This window comes from Cydia splendana, chromosome 9, assembly GCF_910591565.1.
Source record: "Cydia splendana chromosome 9, ilCydSple1.2, whole genome shotgun sequence".
Taxonomy (NCBI): domain Eukaryota; kingdom Metazoa; phylum Arthropoda; class Insecta; order Lepidoptera; family Tortricidae; genus Cydia; species Cydia splendana.
In genome coordinates, this window is record NC_085968.1 from 8,720,250 (window position 1) to 8,737,774 (window position 17,525).

A 17,525-nucleotide genomic window follows, 5' to 3' on the forward strand; every position below is an offset into this window, starting at 1 on the left:
CTCCGCGATGCCGTTTAGAAATGGATGGAGAATAAATTTGCCGAGTAAGCAACTTGGAATTTCATTAAGTTAAAATTAATAATTATTATTCATTGATATTGAAAGCCAAAGGCAGAGGTAAAGTGCGATGCATGGGTATAGAAGATGTCGATGAATGCAAATAAAGAGGTTTCATTGTTATCAGATTTGATTTTATACAATTTGACAAACGAATTTACGTAAGCGAGAGCCGTTTTCAGGTTTCCGAACTTGAAGGGTGACAAACAAAATCCTATTACTAAGCCTCCGAAGTCCGTCTGTCTGTCAGTCTGCCAGCAAGCTGTATTATGGTAACATTTCATTTCTAACCGCAGCTGCACTACCGGTACTGAACGCGTCGCTGTCATTGTCAATTTCCATAGTAAAATTTACAGTAATGCAGCTGCGGTTAGAAATGGAATGTTACCCTTATTGTCATTGTCGGCGCGACCTAAGATTATACGCCGCGACCTACATATTTGCCACTTTGACCCTTTAAGTATTTATGACGTTAAGGCTATACGTATAAGGCGCAATATATAACTGTCAAATATGTGATCTTAGAAAATTTCCACTAAAATGAGTCGCTGCCGTGAACTTGTTGCTTTTTAGTTAATATGTGTCGCTTTTGTGACAATGTTTTACCGGTACCCATACATTTAAACCCATCCTGCACCATTCTATTAGTATGTACTACCTACATATGCAGAACACTCAACTACTTACAATTTACAAAAGAGTCGTGACATCGGTAGACACGTTTTGGCGTACTGTACGTAACTATTCAACCAAAGAACATAGCTTAAACGTAAGAGACTGACACACACACTGACTGGACACTGGAGGCTTTGGTAATTTTTCCCTTCATATATGACATTTATTTCGGTTTACGTAAGAAACTTATCTGTACTTACTGCGTTTAAAATCTAGCGACATTGAACATTTCCTTTATTTAGTGGCTGTTTGTTAAATTACGCACAAGCTCCTTGGTCTCAGCTGGTGGTCTAATCTGTGGTTTATCCTCAACCTAGAATGAAGCGGTTAGAGGCGATTGGCGGTTTTATATACCTACTTACTTAAATTTTCGATTAGGTACGAAATCCCAAATTGAAAGTCATGTTGATGTGATTTTATTTATTTTAATATTTGGTACCTTCATGTCAGTAGTTTTAAAAACATGAAATAGTTAAAACGAATAAAGATTTGTTCTTACCACATTTAGAAACTTTCAGTAAGAGTATCAATATCAATGTCAATAACTAAGTTCATATACTAAAATTCAGATAAACGAATTAAAACCAAATAATTGCGGCTTGGCCAGTTTAACGCGCGAACGCAACCGCATTTCAATTAAATTACAGCTGCAGGTAGTGGTATTTATTATTGTCATTATGTGGCATCCAATTCAATAAAATATTTATTTATCTCAACTGTCCAAACAGATAATTAAAAGAAGTAGGTACATAAGTACTACAAAACATTGGGAACAATAAAAACGAGTACATTTTATAAATAATCAAAACGTGTTCGGTGTAATTTTCTATAACAGCCAAATTTGATTATTACAAAATTAAATTTCATTTATCATAGGACGCTTTACGGAGTTTTCGGTTTTTATGAAGCTAATCCGCGATATAGGATAGGAAAATATTTTTTTATAAATATTTGGCTATTTAATTAAATAAAAATGTATTTACCCAGATATATTGTCCATTGCTTGCATATTGACGTAAATACTAGTATCTGTCCAAATATACTAACAACTTTAACCGTGTGACTTTTCAAGCGTACAAAAACAAAAAACTACCTTTGTTTATCGGTCGTGACGACCGAAGCGTGATTGATACCGCGCCGAAAAAGGCCTCTAACGAAGCGTGTGCGCATGCACTCATTACGGGAACACGACCTGAATTACGAAACAACGATACTGGTGTTAATTGAAGAAACTTTGGTACTCTTGCTCGGAATTCAGTTTGAATGAGCTTTGGAAGATGTTCTAGTTTTTTCAAGAGCATGTTTAGGAATGTACTCATTACTGTTGTATATTGTGTATTGGTACGGTTATTGGTTCAAAGTTTTAAACGTAACCGCTTTAGTTATATTGTCGTTGCAATCAAATAGGTACATGTGTTTTATATATTATTTCTGTTTTGCACTGGTTCTTTACGAGTAGGTACATTATGCGTTATTCTGTCTAGAAGTATTACAATCGAAAGTCATGTCACACAAATAGAACTACAATAGCTTATAAAGGTACTTAAAATATTCACCTGTATTGAATTAAATTGAATAGACCAATGCTCGAACCAGGACATTGACATTTTGCTCATTAAAATTAATGAAATAATGTTCAAATGTAATTTAAGTAACACCTCGTAGTAAATCAGTGAATACCTCATTACTTACAAAACATGATGCATGATTAATCCTTAGGCGCCAGCATATAGAAGCTGACTTATACGATTAAGTACCTATTGGCTTCTTCGAACAGGTGATCTGGCTTCCAGTTAGTGTAGCTATTACACTAAGTAGCCGAGGGCCCTGCCGGCTACTATTCTCGGTTGCCAATAAAGTAAGCCCTTTTAAGGGCCCTAAATAGCCCGAATAGCCTGATAAAGTCTTAAATAAATAAATAAATAAATAAATAAATATTATAGGGACATTCTTACACAAATTGACTAAGTCCCACGGTAAGCTCAAGAAAGCTTGTGTTGTGGGTACTCAGACAACGATATATATAATATATAAATACTTAAATACATAGAAACAACCATGACTCAGGAACAAATATCTGTATCATCATACAAATAAATGCCCTTACCAGGATTCGAACCCGGGACCATCGGCTTCATAGGCAGGGTCACTACCCACTAGGCCAGACCGGTCGTCAAGTCTTGCCTCTACTAACTTTTCTCTTGAGTTTCTCCCTATCAAGTTTATTATCAGCGACTTCCATCAAAATATTTCTAATTTCAATTTATTAAATTTAAAATTAAACTTGTTGGGTCCCAAAATCATTGGGACAGCGGGCTTGAATCAATCAACAGCGAGCCCTTTATTTTGAATCAGAGTCAGCATTAATTAAAAATTTGTGATAACGCCCCGTTAGAATCGGAGGCGAGAAGCGATCAGACCTGTTGGTAATCAAAAGTTAAAACCAATTTAAGTTGACGTGCCGGTTGCACAATCAAGTGATTTTACAAACTTTTTTTAAGTCTTTACAAATGTTTTCGAAAACTTTTAATTACAATTTACAGTTTAAGAATGTTTTACGAGTTTTAATAACATGTTGTATAATACCGTTTTATACAGGTATAAAACAGAAATATTATAATTGAGTATTAGTCAGTAGTTACATAGGCTGAGTCGAGAGGTAATATCAGAAGTTCCTAATGATTCTGAGTTTATTATCAGTTGTCTTGTCAAAGAAACGTGAAGCGGGCCAGATTCGCAAAACGCCATGAAATTTTAAAATAGGAAGCTAAAAATTAATCTCATTAAAAATAAAGGAAAATCCGAAAAGGAAACAGCCCCACTAAAACGGAAATAGAAATAAGCCGAACGGAAGTGAAACTAATTAAGTTATCCACACTTTGCGTTATTTTCGTCTACAAACAGACGTACAAATGTCAACGGAAAGTAACATACACTGATGTGCTGATAGCGATTTCTAAGCGAAATACTCAGGGAAATAACTTCACGTCAATTAAATTGAAGCCCAAGCTTGTAAGGCTTAAGATTCAAATCTTGTTGGCGCGTGACCGCTTTGTAAAGTAGGGTGTATAGTATCCAAATATCTACGTTTCGCATGTAAATAGAAGTGAGCTGTGACACCAGGTGCGTAGAAATCGATGCCGCAAGGGAGCGTGTTATTATGACAGTTGCCGTTTATATAGCTGACGTTGATTATAAATTAGAAACTGTAATTAGAACGCTATTAACTATTTGATACGGTTTCCCTGTGATCATTTGTCATCAGTTTCAGTTTAATTTTGCTTCATAATTAAATATTCGAGGACTCATAATTTCACGTGTGAATTTTTGTATTTATTTTAACTTTTTTTAGGGAAAATATATCAACATGCAATCAATGGCTACTTTTAAGTTTTAAATATTTACTATCTTACGCAATACTCAAAACTAAACATGATTTAGACTTATGATGCTCCGGGCTAAAGGGTTTAGTTTAGGTAAAAGTTGAGTCTAACACAAAATTATAATCAAGAACTCTCTTGTTCCAGATGCTTCCAGCACGCCGAAGCCAGATGAAACTACATCCGCGCCAACGCCACCCATTCCTCTACGCCCCGAATACGCCCATCCGGCTGGAGTCGAAGCATTAGACCCCTATAACTCAGAAAAGAATCACCCACCTCCACACCACAAAGACTACTTAGAAGAAGACTACGATGGCGAACCATATAAAGAGGACGATCACGACAAACGTGAAGAAGACGAATTACCTAGTTTGTCAGGAGACCATTTACTGCAAAGCTCCACTGATGATCTCCCGATGTTCCTACTAGAACCTTCACATTCATTCGTTGTCAGAAATAAACCAGCTACTTTAAGATGTCGAGCAGCGAATGCCCTCCAAGTATATTTTAAGTGCAATGAAGTTCGGTCGGTTGCTAGCACGCAATTCGAGTTTGTGGATCCGCAAACTGGAGTCAGAATTGTCGAGGCAGAATGCAATGTAACAAGAGATCAGTTGGAAGAGTATTTCGGTGATGATCGTTTTATTTGTACGTGCTATGCATGGAGTAGCCGCGGGGATATCAAGAGTCAGCCTGCCGTTGTAGAATTGGCATGTAAGTATTTGCAAATAACATTTACCTGAGCATATTTGACCCGCCTGTTCTGCCCCAGGTCTGTTAAACTTATCTGCTGGTTGTGCTACGCTCGTACCGCTACACTGATGTAGCCGATAAAATTATTTACCGGTATGAGTTAAGGGACCAGATTTTCGTTTTCCTGAGACATTTCACGTTTGGTGTCTCAAGACACCAAACGTGTATTCCTTCTTTCCTTCCCGTTATATTAACACTAAATAAAAGATTCGTCAATTAATCTCCAACGATAGTCACATTGATACGTTTACAACGACAATAAACACGTCGATGCAATCATAACGCAGCTTCTATATCCGGCCATGGCGCAACGTTTCATCAAAACTCATAATTTGAGAGTTTCCGCGACGCTTTTAGAACTAACCCGGTCAACGTTTGAACCCCGGTTCAGTAACGAAGTAGAAGATACTTTTTAACTTTCGTATTTGTAGGAGATGTTTTACTAAAATGACAAGCTGTCCCCATAGTACCTTGGATAAAACACGAATTTTATTTGCATGTAATTAATTTATTATAACTTTATGATGAAATAACTACCTAATAACATTTTACAGGGCCATACGGGGATTGGTAATTCACTGTATTTCAAATCTCAAGAATCTTCTAAAACAAAGGCCCCTTAGAAGCTAATAAAATCAATTTACCAACCAGCAATAAAACAAAAAGAATTAGGTAATATCCGTAATAATCAATTTGTATACCAATCATGGAAATCTGTTTGAAATTCTACATCAAACTGTTGCTACATGACAAATTTCTTTGAGAGTCTCTCTTTGAATTCTGACTTACAAATCTTACAATATAATATTAAAAAATGTTCTACAATGGAAATAGGATCAGTAGGTCTTCCACTGTCATGTCACGAGAATACCTATTATTAATGAAGGAAAACTACATCAAATTAGTGTATGTCGTAAACTAGTCTGTGTTTTCATATATAAAGTAATATACAATTTTAAAAAGCAAATAGGTATTAACTGGCTGGTAACTCTGCAAAGAGAAAATATGGCAGTATTAAATTTTATTACTTTATAACTAACATAGCCGGTAACATGATACGAAGTAGGTAAAGGTGATTCAAGGAAATATGACCTAAGCTTCTAGCGCAAATTAAACGATAAGCACGAAGTAAGTTTCTACTCAGCATCTCTCAACAACCATTCGTACTTTGACACCAATTACCTACATAGATCCTGGGAACTTTAAAAGCTGCTATAAACTTCCAATTCTTCGCTTAGAGATAGATTAGTAGAAAAAATGATCTAATGACATGATATTAATTCCGTTCATAATATACCGGATATATGCCCATGTAATTTTGCAGCTCGCTGTACATGGCTTTTACATCTAATTCATACATACATACAATGACATACATACATACATATAATCACGCCTATTTCCCGGAGGGGTAGGCAAAGACCATCTAATTCATACTCCATCAATTTGACCCCCGTGAATGAATATACCTAAGCGTACCTTCTGCAATCGTTTATCTGTGAACACCTTCAAAATTTCTGTTCTACAAAGACGTATGGCACCATTTATATTATTGTTCATAACTTCCATTAAGGCAGCCTCGATTTAATTCAATGCCCGGAGGTAAATCTTCTGTGCATATTAAATAAACGTCGGGTGCGCAGTTTGTTGGATTTATTGCTTCTTGGGCAACGCGAGCCACAGATGGAGGTAGAACCATCACTATAACATCAATGCGATGATCGAGGCTCAGAAAAAAAACAATTCTGGATCAATGTAACTTTTTAGTTAGAAAGCTCTTATGAACACTACATAAATAATTCATTTTTTTTTAAATTCTTTATGTACTTAATTGTTAGAGTACATAATGGTACAAAAGCTTTGTGTGAATAATTATTACGATAACAAAATTTACCTATAGGTACCTATACACGTAAAAGGCACATGTCACTTTCGCGTTCTATAGGTACTTAGGTATTAAAGTAAAAGGTACCATTTCAATACCAATACCGCCTGATTATTTTTGAAGTAACATAGCTACACGAAAAACAGCCTTTAAAAATTAGAATGAAGTTTTAATCTATTTCTGACATGATTGTTATACCGAATTGATGTAGCTGGCTTGATACCTATGTGTAAAATCTTATTTTATTTGCTCTTTACACGATTAGAGCACGTTATTTGATCAGTTGGACTCCATTTGAGACCCTAATAGGATTGGGCAATAAGCCCAGATCAATACCTATTCTACCGGTAACTTATGCAAAGTAATATCGGCGTAACATTGCTAAAGAGACATGAATCTTAATATGAGAGTATGAAGGTTCACAACTGTGAACCACACGATCCGCAATCACACGGGTTATCTGGACCCGGTATTGGACATTGTCAAGTAGAAAGTAGGTAGTCCATTTGCAAAGCTATAAACCAGCTAAAGAACCAAATATCAAATGTGAGTTGCGAAATTTTACTACGAGATTATATATCACAATTGAAATGACAGTAAAGGTAATATAATTGAATTATAGGACAGGACTTATTGAGTATTACAGATACTATTGAATCAGTTCTATTTATAGTCAAAATCAGGGGTTACTCTTAAACTGAATTTCACTGGAACGTGCCTTTTGATGGAAATTACTGTATTGTAGTATGTGTACCTTTCTGTTAGCTGACATGATTGACGTTGCTACCGCAGCCACCTCAATGCCTTAGGACTTTCCGGTAATAATATGCGGTTGAGAGTAACCAATTAGAATTAACTACTTGTAACTATGTATTAGTTATATACTTACTTATATACTATGTTTTAAATGAAGTTGACTATCTAGATTATGCGATTTCAAAAATACAGAGGATTTTCCAAGTGATTACAGTAAGAGATATTTATTATTCAAAAAGAAAGCAAAACTGTCAGGTTCATAAACATTCCTTTGAAAGGCGTTAAGTTAAACAAAACTGGAAGCAAACATCTAGTTCCACTCATAAACGCCTAAATATAAACAGAAACGTTCACACTGCTCCAATTGCGAGAGAGTTCAAAACAATACCGCCGGTAAAATTACTTTATACAATGGCAATTTCTCTTTATTAATTAAGAGCAAACTCGACATAATTAATTGGTAACATACGAGTATTATGTGATATATGTAGTCTCAAACATGAAAGCGATCTTCAATACAGAAAAGTATTTACAACTCCTTTATGTGATGTTGTGTATGTATAACAATATGGATCTTAAAACTTGAAACCTACTTTAATGGAACAACGTAAATTTAATATGTTTGATAAGCCAGTATGTTTTTGAAGTTCAAGTAGCAGGCTTACTTGGCAATAATGAATATGCTCTCATCATTGGCCTGTAACATCAATAAGATGATGGTTTAGATGGTTTGGATGATGGGATAAAGGTATATGCTCTAAATAATAATAAAATCAACTAATTCACTTGACTAACACCCAACACCAACGCATGTACTGACTTTAATACAGGAGCTCTAAATCCTCAACTTGACAGTTTTAATTGTTCCCCCGCTTAAAATACACTCTCTAGCGACATTGCTATAAATGATAATACAATACGTGTTCTAAGTGACGCTTCTATGTCTCCTGTCTAAGATTTACGGCAATGTACGTAATGCATTACCTTTTTAATGGCTGAGTAAACGTGTTTAAATTTAAATTCGTTTAAGGAGTTAGTTAATAGTGGGCCTAATGTGGAGCTATTTAAGCAACAGCTGTTTGACTACTATTCATTTCTATTTAGTTTTCTAAATGACTGTTGTGATCTCGAAGATTTACCAATCCGGTTGTACCTAATTTTATTTTAGTTCTGATTGGAACGTTTTTAAATTTAAAGGTAAACCGATTCCGAAATGGACATAAATAACTCTGTTTTTTCTTTGTTTTGTGTTTTAGTTCCAGTCACTCATCAGAATCTCGACTGTCAACGTTATAATTTAAAATTAACCTGCGTACTATCTACACAATAAATCTACTTTATTGTAACCTTTTCTAGAGCTTCTAAGTCCTTTGTTCCAGAATTTTGTGGAGGAAATGGAACGTAGTCCGAAATTTACGGCGCATGAACTCACATGTTCAGACAAACTTATATTTGCTGTTGGGAACAGCGCCACATCTGACAAATCTCATGTAATTAGTATGTGGAGAAGCTTCTTACAATTTTAAAGACCGGTAAATTTAAGTTTGGTTTAACCTTACACTTATCATTTACGGCTATCACCGGATGGCTTAAAATTTAAAGGGAGGTAGAATTTATTTCAGAGTTCGTATAATATTATAAAAATAAATTATGGGCATATAGGTGATTTTTTTTTATAATAGACAAATATTACACCTTTATTTTGTGTTTGTAATGTCATTCAGATTAAGTAAATGTTGTCAAACTAATGAAAAGATGCTAATAGGAATTTATCATGAATATCATGATCGCGCAACAAAGATCATGCAATATTAACAATATTTCAGATTTAGTATACGTTCCTACGATGCAACTATTTAGTCTTCCATATAAAGTGCCACTTCACACTTTATTGTTAATTTAACAATATAGTTTTAAGCTACCGTACCTCAACACTGTAGCCCAATCCCGTGTAAAAGGACTTATAAGGTCAAGAAACGTAACTACACATACGTCTCTTTACACAACAGAAATAAATAGCCGCGCAAGCTTAGTACTCGAGCGAGTAATGGAGCGTGTTCGCTCTAGATTTATGGTCCGCTCCACAGTTCGCAGTATTCGTTTTGCAGCCGGCATTAGTTCTTATGAAACCGAGAGTGTCGTGATTTGTTATTGTAAGTTCCTGTGATATATTGGAGGAGTTTTGATTGAGAGTGTCGACATACCTTTACTGGAGAAAAATTGTTGTTAAAACATAGACGTTTGATACCTTCTGCCCGATTCGAACTTTAAGATACGCCAATTAATAGATCTAGAGACGATATGGATTAGATGTGTCAGTGTCATAAGTGACGTTTTTGTTTGAAGGAACGTCACATTTGACACTGACATATCTAATCCATATCGTTTCTAGATCTATCATTTGACGTATCTTAAAGTTCTAATCGGGCCACTTGTCTCAAAATGGGTTTGACCAAGATGGTCACATTCATTTCATGCCTCAATGGCAACATTGTGACCACTTTTGAATTGTCGTTGAATTGTTTAATGAAAGACAATTATCGCCGACGGCGGGAACGAAGTAATCGACCGGCTTGTTACGCTTTTTATTAAGATTGATGTGAGAAGATATTCGGGGACGGCTCAATTTAGGGGACTAAGCGAAAATAATATACACAAAACTAACTAAGATACTTTGTAGCTTTGTAGTTATGGTAAATATCATGTATGAGCTACCTTTATACATATTTAAAAGTATTGATATACTTATTGATGTTTTAAATTTATGCAAAAAGATATAGCAAATAAGTATTAAAGCCATATAACGATGGCAAAACTTAACATGACCCAGACAAATGTTTTGTTTTCGTTTAATTATACAAGACTATAATTTTATTGTCAGGAAGTATTAGACTAGTAGTCACTATACTACACGGCCTCAACTTACCCTAAAAACGTTAACAGAAAACTCAAATATTTATCATGCCTATAAAATTAGAGATCCCTGGGTAGCTGAATAAAATAGGCACGTTCATTTTCATTCTTGCAAGGAGAGATTCCAGAGTATTTTATGTACCTATTAAAGACCAGTCTATAAAACCCAGCTACAATAGGTCGTACAAACGACCCATAGAGTGTTTCCTAGTATCGACGTGAAACTGATACGAATTTACTACAGTAAAGATCACTAAATAGTATACAATTTCCACCTTAATCATTGACGTGGACATTAGTTTACGACCGTTACTGTGCATAGTAAAGAAACCGGATTACACGAACCACCACTGTCGAGAACCTAAATACATATTTGTTTGTACATAAGGTCAGATTCATGAATTTGATAGTCGGTCTATTAAAGTCTTAAAGTAGCCTAACTCAAATATAGACAGTATCACGGCAATACAGGTTAGAGTAAAGGAGTAAACGTCGAATAACATTCATGGGTGTTATGGGTTCCTTCTCATTATCTTTATAGTTTAGTCCAAACCCTTATGTTGCATAACAAAACTTGTCAGTCCTTAAACAATTATCACATTACATTGACCAGTCGACGCGTGCGTGATAAATTGTAATTGACATGGGTTTTGTTTGTATGAGCTCATTCATTTTTTGTATGAAGTTCGCATGCGGGTGTTACGCAACAATGGAATGTCGAATTAAAGAGATATGGGAATTCGATGCCATTATATTGTCCCGTTTAAGCCTTAATTTAACCACAAAAATGTTTAACTGAAATCAGTTTCATTCTGTATTTTGTATTTCTCTCAACTGATTCAGTTGTAACAAACAATATACATACCTACCTAACTCATGATTAAAACATATTTATTTGAGAATGCGATAGGTATTCAAAATTGATTCCTAGTACGTATCGTGGCATACCTACTATAACGTATTCCTATAATTAGTTCTTGTAAATTAAACATTCAAAATATTTTATTTATTTACTGGTATTAGGTATTGAAACAATTGAAACAAAACACAATAACAAATATAGCTAAATGTTGATTTAAACATATAATAAACTTGGCCGAATATGTTCCCTAAACAAACGTGTGTGTGATAATATTTGAGGCTGACAAACATTAAATTTCCAAACATTCACAGTAATATTTATCATTGGCATTCATCCATTATAGTTTGTCTATAGCAAATAAGTACAATAGTTAATAGAAAGTCGACACATGTCACAAATAAGTAGTATAAACGGCAATATTTAGACTCAAATAAACGCATTTTTTCTTTTACAGATCTCAAGAAAGTGTTTACGATGTCCCCAACACCAGCCTCGGTAGAAGCAGGTTCCACAGTGTCCCTCCGCTGCGCTCCTCCACAAGCCGCGCCCACCCCGCGGGTGTCATGGCTAAAGCACGGGGCACCTCTTCAGCAAGATCACAACGTACTGATTTCTGCTGAGGGGAACCTGGTGATATCAAGGGCCACATTACAAGTAAGTCAAATACAAATTTGGTTCGTTAAAGCATAGTTGGATGACTTGTCAATAATATTGTAGGTACTGTACACTAGCGACCCGCCCGGCTTCGCACGGGTTACACTAAACCTTCATCCTCAAGAATCACTCTATTGATAGGTGAACAGCGCATGAAAATCCGTTCAGTAGTTTTTGAGTTTATATCGCGAAGATACATACACACAAACAGACAGACGCGGCGGGGGACTTGTTTTATAAGGTGTTAATTTGGTTATAAAGGCTGAACCCCAATCGGTGATAATTGTAAGCTGCAGATATAATTGACCCCCCTGCAAACAAGTTTCTATGAAGGTTATCTCTTCAGCTTACTGTACATGATAAACTCTCAGATTAAGTAACTATTTTTAAGTAACGAAACAACAATGGCATAGCCAAGATTATTACGCGTTCAAATTTTTTTAACGGTCCATTAAATGATTGATAAAGCTACTTACCTCTTAATCTTGATAGAACTTTATCTTCCCGCGTAACTGTATAGACCGTTACCTATTTTGACCTTTAGTTTAAATGCGCACTTAAAAATAACTTTGCACTCTTTACAATGATTGTAGGGGATAGGAGCCTAAGGCGGGTACCCCGCATTAAACGGGTAGGCCTTTGTTTTGTTGCGGAATTAAGTGCGAATGTCAAAGTAATGATTATATGAACACTCCTGAGTTTTTAAGAGTCAAGTTAAGATCGGGCACCAAAGTTATGATAATTATAATGTAACTAGAGTGCTACTTAAATATATGTGACGTTCCACGGCAAAAGGTACCTTACGGCGGCTGGCGCTTACGTCGCATAGCGCCGCAATAATATTGGAGCGACGTTAATAATAGCGTAAGCGCCAACCGCCATAAGGTACCTTTACCCGTGGGTCGTCCCATATTATCTTTTTGTGCTAATAAACATTTCTTATTCTTATTCTTAAATAAAGAAAGTGATTAATTGTTAAAACTACGACATACGAAAAAAACCAGAACACAGATTGACCATAATGTGTCCTCCCTTAATTTGCTCAAAACTGATAAAATATTTATGATGTGATTATTTGAATAAATAATTATTTAATTAAATATAAGTTAAAAATCATTTTCTTATGACAGTTACACAACTAAAGTCTCAGAATTATTATTTTTAGGATTCCGTACCTCAAAAGGAAAAAACGGAACCCTTATAGGATCACTCGTGCGTCTGTCTGTCTGTCCGTGTGTCACAGCCCATTTTCTCCTAAAGTAGATAGATAAATACACGATGATTTTTAATCGGTGATCAGGAACCAATTTTTCTAATTCAGTCAGCGATGGCGATCACATTTAACTATGAAACCAACCGCGCAATCGCGAAAAAAAAATTAACTCTCTCATAGAAAATATCAACATCGGACCAACCCAAATGTATGAAACAGGCAAATTTTTTTTGTGATTTCGAGATTGGTCCCATAGTTAAATGTGATCGCCATCGATGACTGAATTAGAAAAATCGGTTCCTGATCACCGATTACATTTCTTGGTGTAGATAGATAGAATACTCTTTATTGGCACACCTCAGTAAAAAGATACAAAAGAAAAGAACAATTGATTAAATGTAGAGGCAGACAACAGGCGGTCTTATCGCTAAAGAGCGATCTCTTCCAGACAACCTAAAGTACTGGACCAATTAAGTTGAAATTTGGTACACATATGTAAATTCGTGTCCCAAAGACGGACATCTTAAGTAAACAAATTAATTTTAAACATGGAGGCCACTTTTGGGGGGTAAATGAGAAAATTAAAAAATAATGTTTTTTAAACAATATCGTGTTACATATCAAATGAAAGAGGTCATTTTGAGATTCTATTTTATTTTTTTTTGTAATTTTAAATTAAATAGTTTAGAAGTTATTTAAGAAAATAGACAAAAAATGACCACCCCCCCCCCCCCTTTATCTCCGAAACTACTTGGTCTAGAATTTTGAAAAAATATACTAAATAGTTATTTACCTATAGATGACAGGAAAACCTATAAGAAATACGCAGTCAAGCGTGAGTCGGACTAATTACTTAGTTTTTGATCCGACCCCTACGGGTTTTTTAAAGGCAATTCACTCGCGTTTCACATATAAAAATACATTATTATAAATTGGGTAATGTACGGAATCCTTGCAATGCGAGTCCGACTCGCACTTGGCCGGTTTTTTTTTAATTTAAAACATAATATTAGGCCTTTGCCCAGCAGTGGGACACTCAAATAGACAAGGAAAAAAAAATAGATACTACTTGGTAACAAAGGTACAAACCTATAAGAAAATAATTTACGTATTGTTCCATGTTATTAATATTTTTTAGTAAAATACAAGGATACTCGGTCGAAATGATAAATGTAAGGATAAATAACAATAGTTCCGCTTGTCAGGCATTTCGTGCACAATCCGCATAAAATTCCGCTGACAGACAACCGTGAGTAACATTTTTATTGAATACAAAAGTTTCGAGCGCGCCATTTTTATTGTTCACTAGTTTGGCAAAATTCAAATTGTAGAAATAAAACTGTGCTGTTAACTCGTTCCGTGAAATATTTTCAGAATACGGGTCATTATTGGAATATAAAGTAGAAATCGTTTATTTCGAATGTAAAATCGCTGTGCTGTGTGTGCCTAATTAGTTAAACGTGTAATAAATTCTTATATAGAGCTCAATTAGCCTTATCCAACACCAATTAGGTTAGTACCTACTTTTTAAAGTTATTGACGATATCCGGAGCATATCGTCAATAACTTTAAAAAGTAGGTACCTGTACCTGAAATTACGAGTAGATTAGTTTTACGAAATCAATTTCCTGTTATAAAAATGTAGTACTAATTTGTCGTAAGCAATAAGAATTTTATACCTACACCTCTCATTAAATGCTGATTTTACTATTAAGACTGGCGGCCCGATTCGAACTTTAAGATACGTCAATTAATAGATCTAGAGACGATATGGATTAATTAGATCTTTTGACACTGACACATCTGATCCATATCGTTGAAATATTCCTGTTGTTCATATTTTTTGCCCACAGCAAAAATTCCTAGTTTGTTTAGACCTACCTCTTTGGCAGCATTGGTCATATATGAGATCATACTCTCTTAAAGTTTTGTTACAGTAATGTAGGTTCGATTCAAATTGAGATGACGCAATTCTGTGTTGTTTTGGTACTATGTCGGGCAGATTTGGTTCATAGAATGTAATGTTTATATATTCCTGTTTTAACTTACTCGGTATTATTAAGTTCGCTTCCGTTAGACCTATAATAATAAACGGTTAGTAGTTTCTAAGCCAACTTAATATTTTACTTCTATTACTTTGTTATTTGATGTACCTACAGTATATTTTAAATGAAGAAGAATGAAGAGTCAGCGTCTAATGGTTTATGCGCCAGGGTTTATTTTCATAAAAAAGTTTATGAATAAGTGCAAAATGAGGTTCGCGTTCTCTTTATCAATTTTATCATACAAAATAACCGTTTACACGTTTTTACCATTACGCATTAAGTAGCAGAAAAAGCAAATATCAAACTTTCGTCATACCGCTCTTTAAAAAAAACTTTATAGTCATTAAAACGTTTATAGCCTATAAATAATTATCGTTACAGCTTATTAAAACCGCAAATATAAAAGTCGTATAACTTACACGTGTTTTATTTAGGTCATGAAAATGCTACACTTTTAAAATTGAACCTTCGCGTGTAATTAATAAAGTTGTATTTATTTTAATATTGACACGTGACAAGTTTCCTGTGGCGAAGCATGTGACTTGCCCCTTGATGGTTGGAGCTACAATATGTTTACTATTTAGATGCCATGCGTTAATGTTTAGTCGTGCATTTTTATACGACCCTACATGTACTATTTTCAGTTGTATGCATTAGTGTTTTATGGTAAAAGGTATTGGGTGAACCAAGGCCCTGATTGAACTTATTTTTACTTGTTTAGCACAAAGTTATAGTTGATAGCAACATGTATATTAAAATCTTGCTTTTAGTAGCAACAATCAAGATAACAAACGTGTTGCTTTCGTCTCCAAAAACATTGTTCCTTGTCATTAATTTTAACACGCTAAAACTTAGCTTACATTAGGTAAATTTATTTCACTCTGTCTTTAATCAATTGTTTGATTCTGAGATTGTATCTTATATTGAGGAGTGCAAAATGATTATTACAGTCATGTCTTGTAAAGTGTCGCGATAAATATATGTATTTATTTGATTATAAATATTGTACTTACGTTAAATTTCAACCCTTCCTGGTGTTTGATTCAGTTGTATCCACTTCTTAAGGTAATTTCGTCTTACTTCCATATTGTAATAGAATAGAGGTAGACCAATGAACTCTTCGAGGATAAAACGTACGAAATTGAGGGCTCATTAGACAGGACAGGTGCTATTTCAGTCAGCAATAATTGTTGTTACGGTAGAAAGTCCTGACAAAATTTTATTTTGTATCGTAACAACATTGTGTTATGGTATTATTCCGTGAATTTATCTTGATTAGCGTAAATTCCTTAAACCAAGCATAGGTTCAACTACAACAATCATCAACAAATTATCTCACTACATGCTTTACGGCTTTATAATTCAGCAAAGCAATTCACTAACGAGATAATGCCGCAGTGTTGCAACGTAATCACATAGCTTAGCTGCAGCATGAATAAAATATCCCACCACTTTCATCAGGGCTTTGAAAGACAACACCGCGCAGAGGAACGCAACAAAACGGCAGACGGAGACTTGTGTTGCAATTAATAAATGTCCGTGCCGCTCGACTAATTAGTTGGACTCACTTTGAAATAAACATGAAATAAACAGAGGGTAAACAAATAAAGTGCGAGCTGGTGACGATTGTTAACGCTAAGTCGGAGTTGGTTAATGTTGCCCCGGTTGGGATTGATAGCAGAGTCCATTGCGAGTGAAGATGATTGTCAGTTGCAATAAATACTCGACGATGATAAATTTTACAAGCTGTTCATGAATAATTGCTGATTTTTTAAATTTTGTTGTTATTTAAAACGCTTTTCTTGCTAAGCAGGTGTTAAATATGATTATTAAATGCAAATTTCTCAATAAGACACTTTTAATGATGTTATATTAACTAACCTAACGAAAGAGCTCAATGAAGTATTATTTTCATAAAAAAATCATTGTTATTGCAAAGGAATTAGACTTTAAAATAAAGACCAAATGAAGAGTGACGCTTGCAAATACGACCAATGAAGATTGACTGCCAATTACTTTGCATGAAAACGATAAACGTGTTTAATGCTCTGAATTATGTTAACTGTTGCCATAAATTCATATGACAGATTTATACCATAATTTCCACAAAGAATTATTGTGTAGAAATTACACGTGGCTAAATATAACTTTCGCAACGTTCACTTTCAGTTAATATTTATTATTACATGACTACTTATATGAAGAGCAGCTTGCAGTTTTCAGCAAGAACATTTAGAAGTTAATAATAAGTGTACAACTGTACAGTTATCTGCAAAAATAACTGACCCCCCTACATAGAATTTATTTGCAGAGAGGTCACCGGTTCAAC

The 17,525-nt window shown here is 34.8% G+C and overlaps 1 protein-coding gene across 3 annotated transcripts in view; it reads left to right on the forward strand.

The window, feature by feature from the left end:
* The window catches only part of LOC134793518 (netrin receptor UNC5C-like), a 148,329-nt gene that overhangs the window by 106,568 nt on the left and 24,236 nt on the right, over positions 1 to 17,525 (forward strand). For all 3 annotated transcript variants that reach the window (XM_063765102.1, XM_063765101.1, XM_063765104.1), the window contains exons 3-4: positions 4,260 to 4,829; positions 11,739 to 11,938. In XM_063765102.1, coding sequence (XP_063621172.1) covers positions 4,260 to 4,829; positions 11,739 to 11,938 — 770 coding nt within the window. The remainder of the gene's footprint in view (positions 1 to 4,259; positions 4,830 to 11,738; positions 11,939 to 17,525) is intronic.